The sequence below is a fragment of the Caenorhabditis remanei genome, chromosome I (assembly GCF_010183535.1).
Source record: "Caenorhabditis remanei strain PX506 chromosome I, whole genome shotgun sequence".
Lineage (NCBI taxonomy): Eukaryota > Metazoa > Nematoda > Chromadorea > Rhabditida > Rhabditidae > Caenorhabditis > Caenorhabditis remanei.
Genome location: NC_071328.1, coordinates 4,764,301 through 4,785,345, shown reverse-complemented (window position 1 = coordinate 4,785,345; position 21,045 = coordinate 4,764,301). Strand labels below are relative to the sequence as shown.

The 21,045-nt window shown below is 35.6% G+C and overlaps 1 protein-coding gene across 1 annotated transcript; it reads right to left on the bottom strand.

Moving 5' to 3' along the window:
• Positions 1 to 3,807: 3,807 nt before the first annotated feature.
• GCK72_000771 (uncharacterized protein) lies at positions 3,808 to 4,522 on the bottom strand (the record flags this gene model as incomplete). The annotated part of the gene is made up of 3 exons (XM_003109143.2): positions 3,808 to 4,065; positions 4,115 to 4,303; positions 4,427 to 4,522. 3 exons carry the CDS (start codon positions 4,520 to 4,522, stop codon positions 3,808 to 3,810), a joined length of 543 nt encoding a protein of 180 aa, XP_003109191.2.
• Between the last annotated feature and the right edge of the window lie 16,523 nt (positions 4,523 to 21,045).

Genomic DNA, 21,045 nt, shown 5'->3' with positions numbered 1-21,045 from the left:
TTATATTTGAGAAAAAGTAAATATCGGATTGTGAAGGGTACTGTAACAATGTCGTTGGGACTCACAACAAGTATATCACTGAGGCGGTTTGCTCTCAAGTTAGATCGCCGTCAAAAATTTGGGGAAATCTCTTCTAAAACAGATTAAATCATTGGAAAAACCAGAGAAGAAAATTTTTTCAAAAACTGGATTCCAAGGGATTACTGTAGCAGAACGCTGACATACAGAGCTTTACCAAAACTTCAAGAGATTGCTTCTCCCTGTGATTACTAAACTTTGTGATCTACGAGTATTTCTAAGCTTTTAACCCAATTGGTCATCCTTAAAGTGTGGTCCAGATCCGTTTGTTCCCTTCCCTCGACTCCTTCTTATTTCCCATTTCAAGTATTTATTGTGTCTAATGATCACTTGCAGGTGGTCACTGACATTTCCCCTTTCTTCCTCGTTTCTCATGTTTTTTTGAAGAAAAGACAAACAAAAAATCCCATAAAACTACAGTAACCGAAATGGGAAACACTTGAGAAAAAGGCGATGTTTGGTTGGCCACTGGTGATGGTTGAGAGGAGGAACAGGTACCGTAATCGTTCCAGTTGTCAACTATCCTTTCTTAAGAGAACTTTCTGTGTATACTGAGTTTGACGTAGACAGGGAAGGATGATTCTGAAACTAGGAAAACTTCTAATCGATAACTATCTAGCGGGGCCGAATCGGAACGTCGGATGGGTCGATACTGTATTGTAGAGCATCCTACTTCCGCGTTTTTTCAAAGAAATCAACTTCCGGATTCGACTAACGACCAGATAAAAAGTGTATGCATCTCCGTGGACAATCTCGATGTCTCTTCAATTTCTGAAAATTGTGATGATACCCCTATCCTGAAGTTTCAGCAATCCAAGAGTGTATCCATTGTCCTCCCACTTTCCCTCTTATTATCCCAAAACGTTGAAATAAAAGTAGCCATCAATTCAATCGGCAAGCCAGCGTGTATCTTACTAAACATTTCAATTGTTTCTGTTTCAAATATAGAGTTGACTTGTCGCCAGAAGTGGCATTTCAATCTCAAACTAACTAGTGAAATCCCGCCAGTAGATACTTATTCATGGTATTAGTATCCACCAAACGGAATTACAATAGCTAGTGAGATTGTGTGAGAATATCAGTAGAAGGAATACATGTAGCAGTGAGAACACACAACGACACCGGTGCACAGAAGGAGTTGGAATAATGAGAGAACTACATGTCTTGTCCATCTTTTATAGGAATCCGCCGAAGGGGCGTGGCTTGGTTTTACGCAACTATCGAAGCTCCGCCCATCTCACAAACTCAAACGATTCGGGAGCAGTGCCAACCGTTCAATGACTTGGCACGATGCCAGGTAGGTTTTCAAGGGAAAAGAGTAGCTACGCAACCAAAAGAATCGTTTAAACTACTGACAAATGATTAGGAGTAAACGTTCAATCCAATTGGCGCACATGGTTAGTTTTTTTTTCATTTAATAAATTTCGATAGAACAGATTTGCTCCATACTAAAAGTTAATACGCGTAAGCGAAATTCTGCAGAGATTAATTCTGAGCTTCTAAAGTTGTTGAGATTCTGTAATCCGTTTTCAAGATTCAATCAAGAACAGGAATCTATACAATTCTGTGTTTTACAATTTCGGTCAAGGATTGACTTCTGGCAGAAATTCTTTAACTCACTTTTCCCGTTTTTTGAAAACCTAATTTCCCGATCAGTCTTCTGTAAAACTAGTATTCTTTGAAATTTTTATGTTTTATACCTATTTCAGATCTTATACCTATTTTAGATCCAGGCATTTCCCCAAATAAAAAAACATCGCCATCAATTCAGTCGATATATTGACATTGTGTTCAAACATTTTGAATTCTATTCCGTTTGATCAACAATGACAACATATCGCCAGAAGTGGCTTTTCAATCTCAAACCAACTGATGGAATTTCGTTTGCAGTTACTTATTCATGTCATAAGTAAACACCAAACGCAGCTCCAACAGCTGGTGAGATAGAGGTTTGAATATCAGTTGGAATAATGAGAATAACAGATAGTAATACATGGGACGATATATTGCAAATGAGCCAGTTTGACCGGGAGTCCACGTGTTATAGGTCTAAAAGAAATCTGCTGATTCTTTTATTTCAAAAGCACGATAACTCCCAGAAACAGCAGAAAACAAGGGGAAGTAGAAGAGTAAGAATAATGAGAGGATAGAGCGATTTCATCTTTGGAAAGACTCTGGTTGAGGGGCGTGGCTTCGTTCGGCCGAACTATTTAATCTCCGCCCACTTTGCCTATTCGAGTGTTGCTGGCGTGGTGGCAAGAACAAACCATCTGGGCGGGCCAAAACACGATCACTGGTGAAGGGTGAGAGGGGAAATAGGTATCGTAATCGTTCCATTTGTGAAATATACTTTCTTAAAAGGCTGGCTCAGAACTTTCTGAGTATGCTGGCTTTGGTGTATGCAGGGAATGATGATTTTGACGTCTTCTGAAACTTGGAAAATTTCTAATCGATGGCCATCTGGCGGGGCCGAATCGGTGGATGGGTCGATATTGTATTGATGATTTTCCGACGTTCTTTCAAAGGAATCAACTTCTGGATTCGGCTAACAATCAGATAAAAAAATGTATACATTTTCCTTGACAATGTCTCTTAAATTTTGAAAACTATGATAATATCCCTCACCTGGAGTTCCTGTAATCCAAGAGCTCATCATATATCCTCCCAATTTTCCTCTTATTATTGCGAAAAGTCAAAATAAAAGTAGCCATCAATTCAAACGGCAAGTTAACTCATATATTGCTAAACATTTCGATTGCTTCTGTTTAGAATATAGAGTTGACTTGTCGCCAGAAGTGGCATTTTCAATCTCAAACTAACTGATGGAATTTAGTTGACGTATACTTATATCATGCATAAGTATCCCCCAAACGAAACTCCAACAGCTAGTGAGATAGAGGTTTGAATATCAGTTGGAATAATAAGAATAACAGATACATGGGATGGAATATTGCAAAGTGAGCCAGTTTGACCGGGAGTCCACGTGTTGTAGGTCTTAAAGAAATCTGCTGCTTCTTTTATATCTAAAACACGTTAACCCCCAGAAACAGCTGAGGACAAGGCGAAGTAGAATGAGGAGGAATAATGAGAGAATTGAGAGACTTGATCTATGAGAAGACTCTGGTTGAGGGGCGTGGCTTCCCTCGGCCGAACTATGAAAACTCCGCCCACCTCGCATACTCAACTGTTGCTGGCGTGGTGCCAAGAACAGACCAACTGGGCGGGCCGAAACGCGATAACTGGTGAAGGGAGAGAGGGGGAATAGGTACGGTAATCGTTCCATTTGTGAAATATACTTTTTTAGAAGGCTGGCTCTCAGAACTTTCTGGGTATACTTGGTTTGGCGTAGATAGGGAATGATGATCTTGACGGCTTCTGAAACTTGGAAAAATTCTAATCGGTGGACATCTGGCGGGGCCGAATCGGTGGATGGGTCGATACTGTATTGACGCGTGTCCGACTTCTGCCGTTTTTTCAAATGAATCTACTTCTGGATTCGACTAACCACCAGATAGACAAATAAGAAGTCAAAAGTTACAATTCAGTATAGGGGGTTCTAGAGTCATTCCTATTTTGATTGTTACAAAAATTTAGCAAGCCAAAGAAAATAATTTGTAAATTTTATTATCTCCTTTTCATATAGTAAGAAACACCTTCAATAAATTCAGACAAAAATAAATCCAAGAAATGAATAAGATCTTCAAAATATCAAGTCAAGTACTCGAAACCTCACGCCTTCAAATACAAATAATCCTCCACTTCATCATCAAATTTGAATATCTTTGGCAAATCTTCTGTGTTCTTCATTTTCTCGTACATTCTTCTGACAACTACGTGGCAAACGATTTCATTGTCTGAATTCTCTTCGTTGTTCATCAATGGACGCTGATCATAGAAGATGTATGTGTCAGTGAACAGACACGAATATGCATCAGCACAGAAAACGAATGATGATGCTAAAAGAAGGAGGCAGAAGGGCCAGGCTCTCTGAAAATTAAGAAGACTTACACAAACTTTTTAAGCCATAAAAACTTACAGTAAGACTAACAACGGCGATTCCGACCATTAAATGGAAAAGTCCAAACATGACAACGTACAATTTGATTCCAGAGAATGGTTGACTTGCAGAAAGAAGACTAATGTAATAATCAGTTTCGAAACTTGAAAAAACGAGATAGGAGAATGTGAGTGAACAGATGCTTAACATATATATGCATCCAACAGTCTGAAAGAAAAGTTGTTGAGATACATGGTCTCGAAGCTTTCGAAAAAGTGCGGCTACATTCTGATTGATTTTGATAGAGAACCAGTTTTCTATCTTCAAGATTTTCTTTTCAAGAAAACTCACTGTGCGATAAAAGTCGAACTCCTTTGAAACAATGCATCCAATTATCATCCAAACCGATAAAATCATACCAAACAGTCCAATAATGATATGAGACATTTTTTGAACTTTCTTTTTAATATGCTTCAAAATACTCTCATCGGCATGACAAAAAACACTTAGATACATTATTAAAGAAAAACAGAATATCCAAAACAGATTATCAGGGTTTGCTTCTGAGGTTTTCGGTTGAAAAACAAATAAAAAGGAAATAATTGTTAGTATTGAACAATGCCAAAATGCTTGATGTGACAATAGAAATGAGGAAGAATACGATGGATGGCATATCACAAATACAAGAATCCATATTGGATCAATAAAGAAAAGCAAAAGTAGTTGCAAATAGGCACAAAAAATGAAACCAGGTTCTCGATTATGTGGCATTTTATCGATTCTTTCCAAGCGGAGGAGAGAGGAAAAAAACGGACCGAATGAATGAGGATACAGAGACCCGAGACTGTGTTTGGTGACAGATGAGACAGTACGAGGTGTGTCTCCTGGGAATGTAACGTCTCATAGTCAGATATTTTTGGGCACCCCAGTATGTGGAGGACTAGTTTTCCTAGACTCGGGTTTCTAGGCTTCCCAATTGTTTCCAATCCCTTCCCTTCTTCCCTATCGGGCTTCCTCTTCCTCCTACTTTTCCCAGCTTCCCAATTCAAATCTCTTGTCTTCTCTTTCAAATAACCTTCAAATTGCACAACATACCTTTTTCTCACTTCTCTCTCATTCTGTAAAAACATAATGCCTCTTGATCTACCGCCTCTCATTGTCAGACTTTCATAAACATATTTTGAATGTTGCGTCGACAAAAAGAGGGTACTGTAGGTCTTTTGGAGGACGTTGAGTGAAGAAGCGTATTAGACATGAAAAAAATGAAATAGCGGGGTGTCAAGGATACTGTAGCACTGTTGTTGCGATTCAGAATAAGTATACCCATGATAACCGCGGAATGATTGAAAAAACCAGAGAATAAATAATATACTTTCAGAAACTGGACTCCAAGTGATTGCTGTAGCAGAACGCTGACATACAGAGCTGTACCAAAACTTCAAAAGATTGTTTCTCCCTGTGATTTCCGCCTCCTCATACGGTATCAGATTTCTAGATATTCGGTAGAGCGCAACTGACAAATACTATGTTTAGTCAGTACAAAACAAAACAGCTAACATTCTGAACGTGTGCTTCTTTTAGCAAGATTTCATCTAAAAGACTGAAATTTTGACTAGAAACTAACTGAATTTTGTGATCTACGAGCCATCCTGAGTTTTTAATAAAACTTTTCATTCCTAAAAGTGTGGTCCAGACTTATTTCTTCCCTTCACCCCCGACTCCTTCTTATTTCCCATTTCAAGTATTTATTGTGTCGAATGATCATTCGAAGGTGGTCATTGACATTTCCCACCTTCTCCTTCGTTTCTCATGTTTTTTTGAAGAAAAGACAAACAAAAAATCCAATAAAACTACAGTAACCGAAATGAGAAACACTTGAGAAAAAGGCGATGTTTGGTTGGCTACTATTGAAGGGTGAGAGGGGGAACAGGTACCGTAATCGTTCCAGTTGTCAACTATCCTTTCTTAAAAGGCTGGTTAGAAGATTTTGTATATACTGAGTTTAAAATAGACAGGGACATATGATCTTGACGTCTTCTGCTAGGAAAACTTCTAATCAATAACTATCTGGCGGAGCCGAATCGAATCGTCGGATATTGAAGAGAATCAAACTTCCGACGTTTTTTTCAAAGAAATCAACTTCCGGATTCGACTAACTACCAGATAGGAAATGTATACATATTCCTTGATAATCTCGATGTGTCTTCAATTTCTGAGAATTGGGATGATACCCCTCCCCTGGGGTTTCAGCAATCTAAGAGAGTATCCTTTGTCCTCCCAATTTCCCTCTAATTATCCCGAAACATTAAAATAAAAGTAGCCATCAATTCAATCGGCAAGTTACTCATATATTGCTAAACATTTGGATTGTTTCTGTTTAGAATATAGAGTTGACTTGTCGCCAGAAGTGGCAATTTCAATCTCAAACCAACTGATGGAATTCAGTTTGGGTATATTTATATTAGGATAAATATCCTCCAAACAGAACTCCAACAGCTAGTGAGATAGAGGTTTGAATAACAGTTGGAATAATGAGAATAACAGATAGGAATACATGGGATGGAATATTGCAAAGTGAGCCAGTTTGACCGGGAGTCCACGTGTTGTAGGTCTAAAAGAAATCTGCTGGTTCTTTTATATCTAAAACACGTTAACCCCCAGAAACAGCTGAGGACAAGGGGAAGTAGAAGGAGGAGGAATAATGAGAGAATTGAGAGACTTGATCTATGAAAGGACACTGGTTGAGGGGCGTGACGAACTATGAAAACTCCGCCCACCTCGCAAACTCAAGTGTTGCTGGCGTGGTGCCAAGAACAAAACATCTGGGCGGACTAACACGACTTGGCACACTGCCAGGTTTCGAGACACTGTATTGTAGCTCTTTTAGAATACGAGGTGCGTGGCTTGAATTTGTGAAACTTTCGAAACCCCGCTGTCCTTGGCACGGTACCAAGTTTCAGGAATACAAGTCGCTACGCAGCAAATTCTGCCGGGGAAGAAGGATGGGAGATCCTGGAAACTTTGAAATTCTTCCTTCCATATTTTATGACTCCGAAACTCCTGTTTCCGAATTCCCCTCAAGAAATCCCTTTCGAGTAAAAAAAACCGTCAATAATTCAATCGACAAGCCAGTGGATATTTTGCCAAACTTTTCGGTTATTACTGTTTGGAAAATAAAGCTTACGCATCGCCAGAAATGGCGTTCAATCTTAAACCAACTAGTGAAATCCCGCTAGTAGATACTTATTCATAGCATTAGTATCCACCAAACGGAATTACATTAGCTAGTGAGATTGTGTGAGAATATCAATAGAAGGAATAATGGTGCACATGAGAAAAGAGAAGCAGTAGGAAAAATGGGAAAACGGCGTGTCTTGTCCATCTTTTATAGAAATGCGGCGAAGGGCTTTGCTTGACCCAACTATTGAAGCTCCGCCCATCTTGCACACTCAAGAGCTTCTGGAGGTGCCAACCGTTTAATGACTTGGCACGGTGCCAGTTACTTTTCAAGGAAAATGAGTAGCTACGCAACCAAAAGAATGAATCGTTCAAAGTAATGACAAATGATTAGGAGTAAAAGTTCCATGCATTCGGCGCACAGTATTAAAATTTTTTGGAATAAATTTTGATAGAGCAGATTAGCTTCATACTACTTTAGCTTCATACTCTTTAACCCACTTTCCTGTTTTTTTTTCAAACATCTAACTTCATTATTAGGGAATTTCTGTTTTCCCACTCATCTTATACCTATTTCAGATCTTCTAAACACTGCCCCAAATCGCAAAAAAAAATCGTCATCAATTCAATCGATATATTGACATCGTGCTCAAACATTTTGAATTCTATTCTGTTTGAACAACAATGACAACATATCGCCGGAAATGGCTTTTTCAATCTCAAACCAACTGATGGAATTTCGTTTGCAGTTACTTATTCATGTCATAAGTAAATACCAACTCCAACAGCTAGTGAGATTGTAGTTCGAATCAGGGACGAGCGGCAACGGAAAATTTCGGCAATCCGGCAATCCGGCAATTGCCAATTTCCAAAATCGGCAACTTTCGGCAATTTTCAGCAACATGTTATAATAAGGATTTTCGTAAGTTGGGAGAAAAAAATGCGAGCACAGTACACTGTATATCGCCAGTGACAGTTTCTTCGAATAAATGAAAGTATTTTCCCTTTCTTTCGGAAAATATTCAAAAAATTCTTTTAGAAAATCGAAAAATATCCATGTTTGAAATTAGCGTTCCTAGTCAGTGTAAAGAAACAACGAAATCAGTTTAAACTGATAGTCATTTACATATACTATTCACGTCAACTAGTTGAAAGGAAATGATTATCGATATAGTCATAATCATTTTAGAAATGACGAAAACGATAGTCGATTCAGCTGTTTCGTCAAAACTTTTAAAAAATAGTCGAAATAGTACAAACGTAAATAGCCGAAACGTGCGTATTCAGAGCAGAAAAAAGGAAGAATGTTAGAAAATTTTTAAAATGAAAACTCATTTTCTCAGTCATTTACGTCGTTTTAATAGTTGTTTTTTTATCGGAATTAATCATTTACGTCGTTTCGATAGTTGTTTTTTCATTTTCGATAGTCAAATTACACTGTGTTTTTTAAATTATGATATTTTGATTATCATTTTACGTCATTAATCGCGTGACGAAAAATGACTAACTAATGATTAGGAACTCTATTTGAAATATCCATTTTTCAACGCAGACATGTCAACTAATTTACACATTGTCTCTCCCGGTATATAGGAATTGTTTTTCACGTCTAACCATCTGCCTCCTTATCTCTTTGGGAAATCGGTCCGAACGGATGACTTTGGGGGAAACTTGGAACCTTGAACGGTAGGATAAGAGGGCTCACCTGTTCTTTGCCAGATGACTGTGTTTTTCTTTTTGTTTGACCTCATCAACCTCTTTCCTCCTTTTTCCGTGCCCTTTCCCAAGAAAACATATAATAGATAGACACTTGCCTATTGTCTCATTACTGTTAACACAAACCACCTTCTCACTTATCTCCTTGGGAAATCTTTGATCCTATTAGACCAACAGATGGCTGTTTCCTACTAGACTCCGCCCACTGGCCCCCAGTCTCCTCATCATCATCTTCTTCGCTCAGTCGTCCACCATCTTTCCGTACTGGATGGTGACTCTTCTATCTTCTCTTTTTTTGGCCATCTTTGAGATATCCACATAACCATGACTTATCTCGTACAAATATTCTCTATTTTCTCAGTTCGTTTATAAACTAATGTTTTCTTTTTCAGTGCTACAGTACAGAGCATGAAGAGCAAGTCGACCGGCTTGATAGATAAGAAATGGCCGAGTGCAAGAAACGGTGGACAAGAAAGTAATGGATCAAGACGAATCAAATGACAACTTGATAGACGTAAGTTGAAAACCCTAGAATCGAGATACTTAATCGCTCTTAACTTTGACATCCCCCAACATTCTTATCTGTGTCGGTTCCGGTTAGACTGATCGAGCATGGCGCTGTAATAGTCTATACTATCCGGGCTGAGGTTTACTTCAGTAGACGCGGGTTTGAATCCTCCCGGGTTAGAAATCAAGAAAATTATAATTGAAATTCCTAAAAACAGGAGTTTTCTAAACCTAGAAATCAAGAAAATTATAATTGAAATTCCTAAAAACAGGACTTTTTTAAACCTAGAAATCAAGAAAATTATAATTGAAATTCCTAAAAACAGGAGTTTTCTAAATCTAAAAATCAAGAAAATCATGAATGAAATTCCTAAAAACAGGGTACTTTTTATGAAATTAACTTCCCCCACCATTCTTATCTGTGTCGGTTCCGGTTAGACTGATCGAGCATGGCGCTGTAATAGTCTATACTATCCGGGCTGAGGTTTACTTCAGTAGACGCGGGTTTGAATCCTCCCGGGTTAGAAATCAAGAAAATTATAATTGAAATTCCTAAAAACAGGACTTTTTTAAACCTAGAAATCAAGAAAATTATAATTGAAATTCCTAAAAACAGGACTTTTTTAAACCTAGAAATCAAGAAAATTATAATTGAAATTCCTAAAAACAGGAGTTTTCTAAACCTAGAAATCAAGAAAATTATAATTGAAATTCCTAAAAACAGGAGTTTTCTAAACCTAGAAATCAAGAAAATTATAATTGAAATTCCTAAAAACAGGACTTTTTTAAACCTAGAAATCAAGAAAATTATAATTGAAATTCCTAAAAACAGGAGTTTTCTAAATCTAAAAATCAAGAAAATCATGAATGAAATTCCTAAAAACAGGGTACTTTTTATGAAATTAACTTCCCCCACCATTCTTATCTGTGTCGGTTCCGGTTAGACTGATCGAGCATGGCGCTGTAATAGTCTATACTATCCGGGCTGAGGTTTACTTCAGTAGACGCGGGTTTGAATCCTCCCGGGTTAGAAATCAAGAAAATTATAATTGAAATTCCTAAAAACAGGACTTTTTTAAACCTAGAAATCAAGAAAATTATAATTGAAATTCCTAAAAACAGGACTTTTTTAAACCTAGAAATCAAGAAAATTATAATTGAAATTCCTAAAAACAGGAGTTTTCTAAACCTAGAAATCAAGAAAATTATAATTGAAATTCCTAAAAACAGGAGTTTTCTAAACCTAGAAATCAAGAAAATTATAATTGAAATTCCTAAAAACAGGACTTTTTTAAACCTAGAAATCAAGAAAATTATAATTAAAATTCCTAAAAACAGGGTACTTTTTATGAAATTAACTTCCCCCACCATTCTTATCTGTGTCGGTTCCGGTTAGACTGATCGAGCATGGCGCTGTAATAGTCTATACTATCCGGGCTGAGGTTTACTTCAGTAGACGCGGGTTTGAATCCTCCCGGGTTAGAAATCAAGAAAATTATAATTGAAATTCCTAAAAACAGGACTTTTTTAAACCTAGAAATCAAGAAAATTATAATTGAAATTCCTAAAAACAGGACTTTTTTAAACCTAGAAATCAAGAAAATTATAATTGAAATTCCTAAAAACAGGAGTTTTCTAAACCTAGAAATCAAGAAAATTATAATTGAAATTCCTAAAAACAGGAGTTTTCTAAACCTAGAAATCAACAAAATTATAATTGAAATTCCTAAAAACAGGACTTTTTTAAACCTAGAAATCAAGAAAATTATAATTGAAATTCCTAAAAACAGGACTTTTTTAAACCTAGAAATCAAGAAAATTATAATTGAAATTCCTAAAAACAGGAGTTTTCTAAATCTAAAAATCAAGAAAATCATGAATGAAATTCCTAAAAACAGGGTACTTTTTATGAAATTAACTTCCCCCACCATTCTTATCTGTGTCGGTTCCGGTTAGACTGATCGAGCATGGCGCTGTAATAGTCTATACTATCCGGGCTGAGGTTTACTTCAGTAGACGCGGGTTTGAATCCTCCCGGGTTAGAAATCAAGAAAATTATAATTGAAATTCCTAAAAACAGGACTTTTTTAAACCTAGAAATCAAGAAAATTATAATTGAAATTCCTAAAAACAGGAGTTTTCTAAATCTAAAAATCAAGAAAATCATGAATGAAATTCCTAAAAACAGGGTACTTTTATGAAATTAACTTCCCCCACCATTCTTATCTGTGTCGGTTCCGGTTAGACTGATCGAGCATGGCGCTGTAATAGTCTATACTATCCGGGCTGAGGTTTACTTCAGTAGACGCGGGTTTGAATCCTCCCGGGTTAGAAATCAAGAAAATTATAATTGAAATTCCTAAAAACAGGAGTTTTCTAAACCTAGAAATCAAGAAAATTATAATTGAAATTCCTAAAAACAGGACTTTTTTAAACCTAGAAATCAAGAAAATTATAATTGAAATTCCTAAAAACAGGAGTTTTCTAAATCTAAAAATCAAGAAAATCATGAATGAAATTCCTAAAAACAGGGTACTTTTTATGAAATTAACTTCCCCCACCATTCTTATCTGTGTCGGTTCCGGTTAGACTGATCGAGCATGGCGCTGTAATAGTCTATACTATCCGGGCTGAGGTTTACTTCAGTAGACGCGGGTTTGAATCCTCCCGGGATAGAAATCAAGAAAATTATAATTGAAATTCCTAAAAACAGGAGTTTTCTAAACCTAGAAATCAAGAAAATTATAATTGAAATTCCTAAAAACAGGACTTTTTTAAACCTAGAAATCAAGAAAATTATAATTAAAATTCCTAAAAACAGGAGTTTTCTAAATCTAAAAATCAAGAAAATCATGAATGAAATTCCTAAAAACAGGGTACTTTTTATGAAATTAACTTCCCCCACCATTCTTATCTGTGTCGGTTCCGGTTAGACTGATCGAGCATGGCGCTGTAATAGTCTATACTATCCGGGCTGAGGTTTACTTCAGTAGACGCGGGTTTGAATCCTCCCGGGTTAGAAATCAAGAAAATTATAATTGAAATTCCTAAAAACAGGACTTTTTTAAACCTAGAAATCAAGAAAATTATAATTGAAATTCCTAAAAACAGGAGTTTTCTAAATCTAAAAATCAAGAAAATCATGAATGAAATTCCTAAAAACAGGGTACTTTTTATGAAATTAACTTCCCCCACCATTCTTATCTGTGTCGGTTCCGGTTAGACTGATCGAGCATGGCGCTGTAATAGTCTATACTATCCGGGCTGAGGTTTACTTCAGTAGACGCGGGTTTGAATCCTCCCGGGTTAGAAATCAAGAAAATTATAATTGAAATTCCTAAAAACAGGACTTTTTTAAACCTAGAAATCAAGAAAATTATAATTGAAATTCCTAAAAACAGGAGTTTTCTAAATCTAAAAATCAAGAAAATCATGAATGAAATTCCTAAAAACAGGGTACTTTTTATGAAATTAACTTCCCCCACCATTCTTATCTGTGTCGGTTCCGGTTAGACTGATCGAGCATGGCGCTGTAATAGTCTATACTATCCGGGCTGAGGTTTACTTCAGTAGACGCGGGTTTGAATCCTCCCGGGTTAGAAATCAACAAAATTATAATTGAAATTCCTAAAAACAGGACTTTTTTAAACCTAGAAATCAAGAAAATTATAATTGAAATTCCTAAAAACAGGAGTTTTCCAAATCTAAAAATCAAGAAAATCATGAATGAAATTCCTAAAAACAGGGTACTTTTTATGAAATTAACTTCCCCCACCATTCTTATCTGTGTCGGTTCCGGTTAGACTGATCGAGCATGGCGCTGTAATAGTCTATACTATCCGGGCTGAGGTTTACTTCAGTAGACGCGGGTTTGAATCCTCCCGGGTTAGAAATCAACAAAATTATAATTGAAATTCCTAAAAACAGGAGTTTTCTAAATCTAAAAATCAAGAAACTTATAATTGAAATTCCTAAAAACAGGACTTTTTTAAACCTAGAAATCAAGAAAATTATAATTGAAATTCCTAAAAACAGGAGTTTTCTAAATCTAGAAATTAAGAAAATTATAATTGAAATTCCTAAAAACAGGAGTTTTCTAAACCTAGAAATCAAGAAAATCATGAATGAAATTCCTAAAAACAGGGTACTTTTTATGAAATTAACTTCCCCCACCATTCTTATCTGTGTCGGTTCCGGTTAGACTGATCGAGCATGGCGCTGTAATAGTCTATACTATCCGGGCTGAGGTTTACTTCAGTAGACGCGGGTTTGAATCCTCCCGGGTTAGAAATCAACAAAATTATAATTGAAATTCCTAAAAACAGGACTTTTTTAAACCTAGAAATCAAGAAAATTATAATTGAAATTCCTAAAAACAGGACTTTTTTAAACCTAGAAATCAAGAAAATTATAATTGAAATTCCTAAAAACAGGAGTTTTCTAAATCTAAAAATCAAGAAAATCATGAATGAAATTCCTAAAAACAGGGTACTTTTTATGAAATTAACTTCCCCCACCATTCTTATCTGTGTCGGTTCCGGTTAGACTGATCGAGCATGGCGCTGTAATAGTCTATACTATCCGGGCTGAGGTTTACTTCAGTAGACGCGGGTTTGAATCCTCCCGGGTTAGAAATCAAGAAAATTATAATTGAAATTCCTAAAAACAGGACTTTTTTAAACCTAGAAATCAAGAAAATTATAATTGAAATTCCTAAAAACAGGACTTTTCTAAATCTAGAAATTAAGAAAATTATAATTGAAATTCCTAAAAACAGGAGTTTTCTAAACCTAGAAATCAACTAAATTATAATTGAAATTCCTAAAAACAGGGCTTTTCTAAATCTAGAAATTAAGAAAATTATAATTGAAATTCCTAAAAACAGGAGTTTTCTAAACCTAGAAATCAAGAAAATCATGAATGAAATTCCTAAAAACAGGGTACTTTTTATGAAATTAACTTCCCCCACCATTCTTATCTGTGTCGGTTCCGGTTAGACTGATCGAGCATGGCGCTGTAATAGTCTATACTATCCGGGCTGAGGTTTACTTCAGTAGACGCGGGTTTGAATCCTCCCGGGTTAGAAATCAACAAAATTATAATTGAAATTCCTAAAAACAGGACTTTTTTAAACCTAGAAATCAAGAAAATTATAATTGAAATTCCTAAAAACAGGACTTTTTTAAACCTAGAAATCAAGAAAATTATAATTGAAATTCCTAAAAACAGGAGTTTTCTAAATCTAAAAATCAAGAAAATCATGAATGAAATTCCTAAAAACAGGGTACTTTTTATGAAATTAACTTCCCCCACCATTCTTATCTGTGTCGGTTCCGGTTAGACTGATCGAGCATGGCGCTGTAATAGTCTATACTATCCGGGCTGAGGTTTACTTCAGTAGACGCGGGTTTGAATCCTCCCGGGTTAGAAATCAAGAAAATTATAATTGAAATTCCTAAAAACAGGACTTTTTTAAACCTAGAAATCAAGAAAATTATAATTGAAATTCCTAAAAACAGGAGTTTTCTAAATCTAAAAATCAAGAAAATCATGAATGAAATTCCTAAAAACAGGGTACTTTTTATGAAATTAACTTCCCCCACCATTCTTATCTGTGTCGGTTCCGGTTAGACTGATCGAGCATGGCGCTGTAATAGTCTATACTATCCGGGCTGAGGTTTACTTCAGTAGACGCGGGTTTGAATCCTCCCGGGTTAGAAATCAACAAAATTATAATTGAAATTCCTAAAAACAGGACTTTTTTAAACCTAGAAATCAAGAAAATTATAATTGAAATTCCTAAAAACAGGAGTTTTCCAAATCTAAAAATCAAGAAAATCATGAATGAAATTCCTAAAAACAGGGTACTTTTTATGAAATTAACTTCCCCCACCATTCTTATCTGTGTCGGTTCCGGTTAGACTGATCGAGCATGGCGCTGTAATAGTCTATACTATCCGGGCTGAGGTTTACTTCAGTAGACGCGGGTTTGAATCCTCCCGGGTTAGAAATCAACAAAATTATAATTGAAATTCCTAAAAACAGGAGTTTTCTAAATCTAAAAATCAAGAAACTTATAATTGAAATTCCTAAAAACAGGAGTTTTCTAAATCTAAAAATCAAGAAAATTATAATTGAAATTCCTAAAAACAGGAGTTTTCTAAATCTAAAAATCAAGAAACTTATAATTAAAATTCCTAAAAACAGGGTACTTTTTATGAAATTAACTTCCCCCACCATTCTTATCTGTGTCGGTTCCGGTTAGACTGATCGAGCATGGCGCTGTAATAGTCTATACTATCCGGGCTGAGGTTTACTTCAGTAGACGCGGGTTTGAATCCTCCCGGGTTAGAAATCAACAAAATTATAATTGAAATTCCTAAAAACAGGAGTTTTCTAAATCTAAAAATCAAGAAACTTATAATTAAAATTCCTAAAAACAGGGTACTTTTTATGAAATTAACTTCCCCCACCATTCTTATCTGTGTCGGTTCCGGTTAGACTGATCGAGCATGGCGCTGTAATAGTCTATACTATCCGGGCTGAGGTTTACTTCAGTAGACGCGGGTTTGAATCCTCCCGGGTTAGAAATCAACAAAATTATAATTGAAATTCCTAAAAACAGGAGTTTTCTAAATCTAAAAATCAAGAAAATTATAATTGAAATTCCTAAAACCAGGACTTTTTTAAACCTAGAAATCAAGAAAATTATAATTGAAATTCCTAAAAACAGGGTACTTTTTATGAAATTAACTTCCCCCACCATTCTTATCTGTGTCGGTTCCGGTTAGACTGATCGAGCATGGCGCTGTAATAGTCTATACTATCCGGGCTGAGGTTTACTTCAGTAGACGCGGGTTTGAATCCTCCCGGGTTAGAAATCAACAAAATTATAATTGAAATTCCTAAAAACAGGACTTTTTTAAACCTAGAAATCAAGAAACTTATAATTAAAATTCCTAAAAACAGGGTACTTTTTATGAAATTAACTTCCCCCACCATTCTTATCTGTGTCGGTTCCGGTTAGACTGATCGAGCATGGCGCTGTAATAGTCTATACTATCCGGGCTGAGGTTTACTTCAGTAGACGCGGGTTTGAATCCTCCCGGGTTAGAAATCAACAAAATTATAATTGAAATTCCTAAAAACAGGACTTTTTTAAACCTAGAAATCAAGAAACTTATAATTAAAATTCCTAAAAACAGGGTACTTTTTATGAAATTAACTTCCCCCACCATTCTTATCTGTGTCGGTTCCGGTTAGACTGATCGAGCATGGCGCTGTAATAGTCTATACTATCCGGGCTGAGGTTTACTTCAGTAGACGCGGGTTTGAATCCTCCCGGGTTAGAAATCAACAAAATTATAATTGAAATTCCTAAAAACAGGACTTTTCTAAATCTAGAAATTAAGAAAATTATAATTGAAATTCCTAAAAACAGGAGTTTTCTAAACCTAGAAATCAACTAAATTATAATTGAAATTCCTAAAAACAGGGCTTTTCTAAATCTAGAAATTAAGAAAATTATAATTGAAATTCCTAAAAACAGGAGTTTTCTAAACCTAGAAATCAAGAAAATCATGAATGAAATTCCTAAAAACAGGGTACTTTTTATGAAATTAACTTCCCCCACCATTCTTATCTGTGTCGGTTCCGGTTAGACTGATCGAGCATGGCGCTGTAATAGTCTATACTATCCGGGCTGAGGTTTACTTCAGTAGACGCGGGTTTGAATCCTCCCGGGATAGAAATCAAGAAAATTATAATTGAAATTCCTAAAAACAGGAGTTTTCTAAACCTAGAAATCAAGAAAATTATAATTAAAATTCCTAAAAACAGGGTACTTTTTATGAAATTAACTTCCCCCACCATTCTTATCTGTGTCGGTTCCGGTTAGACTGATCGAGCATGGCGCTGTAATAGTCTATACTATCCGGGCTGAGGTTTACTTCAGTAGACGCGGGTTTGAATCCTCCCGGGATAGAAATCAAGAAAATTATAATTGAAATTCCTAAAAACAGGAGTTTTCTAAACCTAGAAATCAAGAAAATTATAATTGAAATTCCTAAAAACAGGACTTTTTTAAACCTAGAAATCAAGAAAATTATAATTAAAATTCCTAAAAACAGGGTACTTTTTATGAAATTAACTTCCCCCACCATTCTTATCTGTGTCGGTTCCGGTTAGACTGATCGAGCATGGCGCTGTAATAGTCTATACTATCCGGGCTGAGGTTTACTTCAGTAGACGCGGGTTTGAATCCTCCCGGGTTAGAAATCAACAAAATTATAATTGAAATTCCTAAAAACAGGAGTTTTCTAAATCTAAAAATCAAGAAAATTATAATTGAAATTCCTAAAAACAGGGTACTTTTTAGGAAATTAACTTCCCCCACCATTCTTATCTGTGTCGGTTCCGGTTAGACTGATCGAGCATGGCGCTGTAATAGTCTATACTATCCGGGCTGAGGTTTACTTCAGTAGACGCGGGTTTGAATCCTCCCGGGTTAGAAATCAACAAAATTATAATTGAAATTCCTAAAAACAGGAGTTTTCTAAATCTAAAAATCAAGAAAATTATAATTGAAATTCCTAAAAACAGGACTTTTTTAAACCTAGAAATCAAGAAACTTATAATTAAAATTCCTAAAAACAGGGTACTTTTTAGGAAATTAACTTCCCCCACCATTCTTATCTGTGTCGGTTCCGGTTAGACTGATCGAGCATGGCGCTGTAATAGTCTATACTATCCGGGCTGAGGTTTACTTCAGTAGACGCGGGTTTGAATCCTCCCGGGTTAGAAATCAACAAAATTATAATTGAAATTCCTAAAAACAGGAGTTTTCTAAATCTAAAAATCAAGAAAATTATAATTGAAATTCCTAAAAACAGGACTTTTTTAAACCTAGAAATCAAGAAAATTATAATTAAAATTCCTAAAAACAGGGTACTTTTTAGGAAATTAACTTCCCCCACCATTCTTATCTGTGTCGGTTCCGGTTAGACTGATCGAGCATGGCGCTGTAATAGTCTATACTATCCGGGCTGAGGTTTACTTCAGTAGACGCGGGTTTGAATCCTCCCGGGTTAGAAATCAAGAAAATTATAATTGAAATTCCTAAAAACAGGACTTTTTTAAACCTAGAAATCAAGAAACTTATAATTAAAATTCCTAAAAACAGGGTACTTTTTAGGAAATTAACTTCCCCCACCATTCTTATCTGTGTCGGTTCCGGTTAGACTGATCGAGCATGGCGCTGTAATAGTCTATACTATCCGGGCTGAGGTTTACTTCAGTAGACGCGGGTTTGAATCCTCCCGGGTTAGAAATCAACAAAATTATAATTGAAATTCCTAAAAACAGGAGTTTTCTAAATCTAAAAATCAAGAAAATTATAATTGAAATTCCTAAAAACAGGACTTTTTTAAACCTAGAAATCAAGAAAATTATAATTAAAATGCCTAAAAACAGGGTACTTTTTAGGAAATTAACTTCCCCCACCATTCTTATCTGTGTCGGTTCCGGTTAGACTGATCGAGCATGGCGCTGTAATAGTCTATACTATCCGGGCTGAGGTTTACTTCAGTAGACGCGGGTTTGAATCCTCCCGGGTTAGAAATCAACAAAATTATAATTAAAATTCCTAAAAACAGGACTTTTTTAAACCTAGAAATCAAGAAAATTATAATTGAAATTCCTAAAAACAGGACTTTTTTAAACCTAGAAATCAAGAAAATTATAATTAAAATTCCTAAAAACAGGGTACTTTTTAGGAAATTAACTTCCCCCACCATTCTTATCTGTGTCGGTTCCGGTTAGACTGATCGAGCATGGCGCTGTAATAGTCTATACTATCCGGGCTGAGGTTTACTTCAGTAGACGCGGGTTTGAATCCTCCCGGGTTAGAAATCAACAAAATTATAATTGAAATTCCTTAAAACAGGACTTTTTTAAACCTAGAAATCAAGAAAATTATAATTAAAATTCCTAAAAACAGGGTACTTTTTAGGAAATTAACTTCCCCCACCATTCTTATCTGTGTCGGTTCCGGTTAGACTGATCGAGCATGGCGCTGTAATAGTCGATACTATCCGGGCTGAGGTTTACTTCAGTAGACGCGGGTTTGAATCCTCCCGGGTTAGAAATCAACAAAATTATAATTGAAATTCCTTAAAACAGGACTTTTTTAAACCTAGAAATCAAGAAAATTATAATTAAAATTCCTAAAAACAGGGTACTTTTTAGGAAATTAACTTCCCCCACCATTCTTATCTGTGTCGGTTCCGGTTAGACTGATCGAGCATGGCGCTGTAATAGTCTATACTATCCGGGCTGAGGTTTACTTCAGTAGACGCGGGTTTGAATCCTCCCGGGTTAGAAATCAACAAAATTATAATTGAAATTCCTTAAAACAGGACTTTTTTAAACCTAGAAATCAAGAAAATTATAATTAAAATTCCTAAAAACAGGACTTTTTTAAACCTAGAAATCAAGAAAATTATAATTGAAATTCCTAAAAACAGGACTTTTTTAAACCTAGAAATCAAGAAAATTATAATTAAAATTCCTAAAAACAGGGTACTTTTTAGGAAATTAACTTCCCCCACCATTCTTATCTGTGTCGGTTCCGGTTAGACTGATCGAGCATGGCGCTGTAATAGTCTATACTATCCGGGCTGAGGTTTACTTCAGTAGACGCGGGTTTGAATCCTCCCGGGTTAGAAATCAACAAAATTATAATTGAAATTCCTAAAAACAGGAGTTTTCTAAATCTAAAAATCAAGAAAATTATAATTGAAATTCCTAAAAACAGGACTTTTTTAAACCTAGAAATCAAGAAAATTATAATTGAAATTCCTAAAAACAGGACTTTTTTAAACCTAGAAATCAAGAAAATTATAATTGAAATTCCTAAAAACAGGACTTTTTTAAACCTAGAAATCAAGAAAATTATAATTAAAATTCCTAAAAACAGGGTACTTTTTAGGAAATTAACTTCCCCCACCATTCTTATCTGTGTCGGTTCCGGTTAGACTGATCGAGCATGGCGCTGTAATAGTCTATACTATCCGGGCTGAGGTTTACTTCAGTAGACGCGGGTTTGAATCCTCCCGGGTTAGAAATCAACAAAATTATAATTGAAATTCCTAAAAACAGGAGTTTTCTAAATCTAAAAATCAAGAAAATTATAATTGAAATTCCTAAAAACAGGACTTTTTTAAACCTAGAAATCAAGAAAATTATAATTGAAATTCCTAAAAACAGGACTTTTTTAAACCTAGAAATCAAGAAAATTATAATTAAAATTCCTAAAAACAGGGTACTTTTTAGGAAATTAACTTCCCCCACCATTCTTATCTGTGTCGGTTCCGGGTAGACTGATCGAGCATGGCGCTGTAATAGTCTATACTATCCGGGCTGAGGTTTACTTCAGTAGACGCGGGTTTGAATCCTCCCGGGTTAGAAATCAACAAAATTATAATTGAAATTCCTAAAAACAGGAGTTTTCTAAATCTAAAAATCAAGAAAATTATAATTGAAATTCCTAAAAACAGGGTACTTTTTAGGAA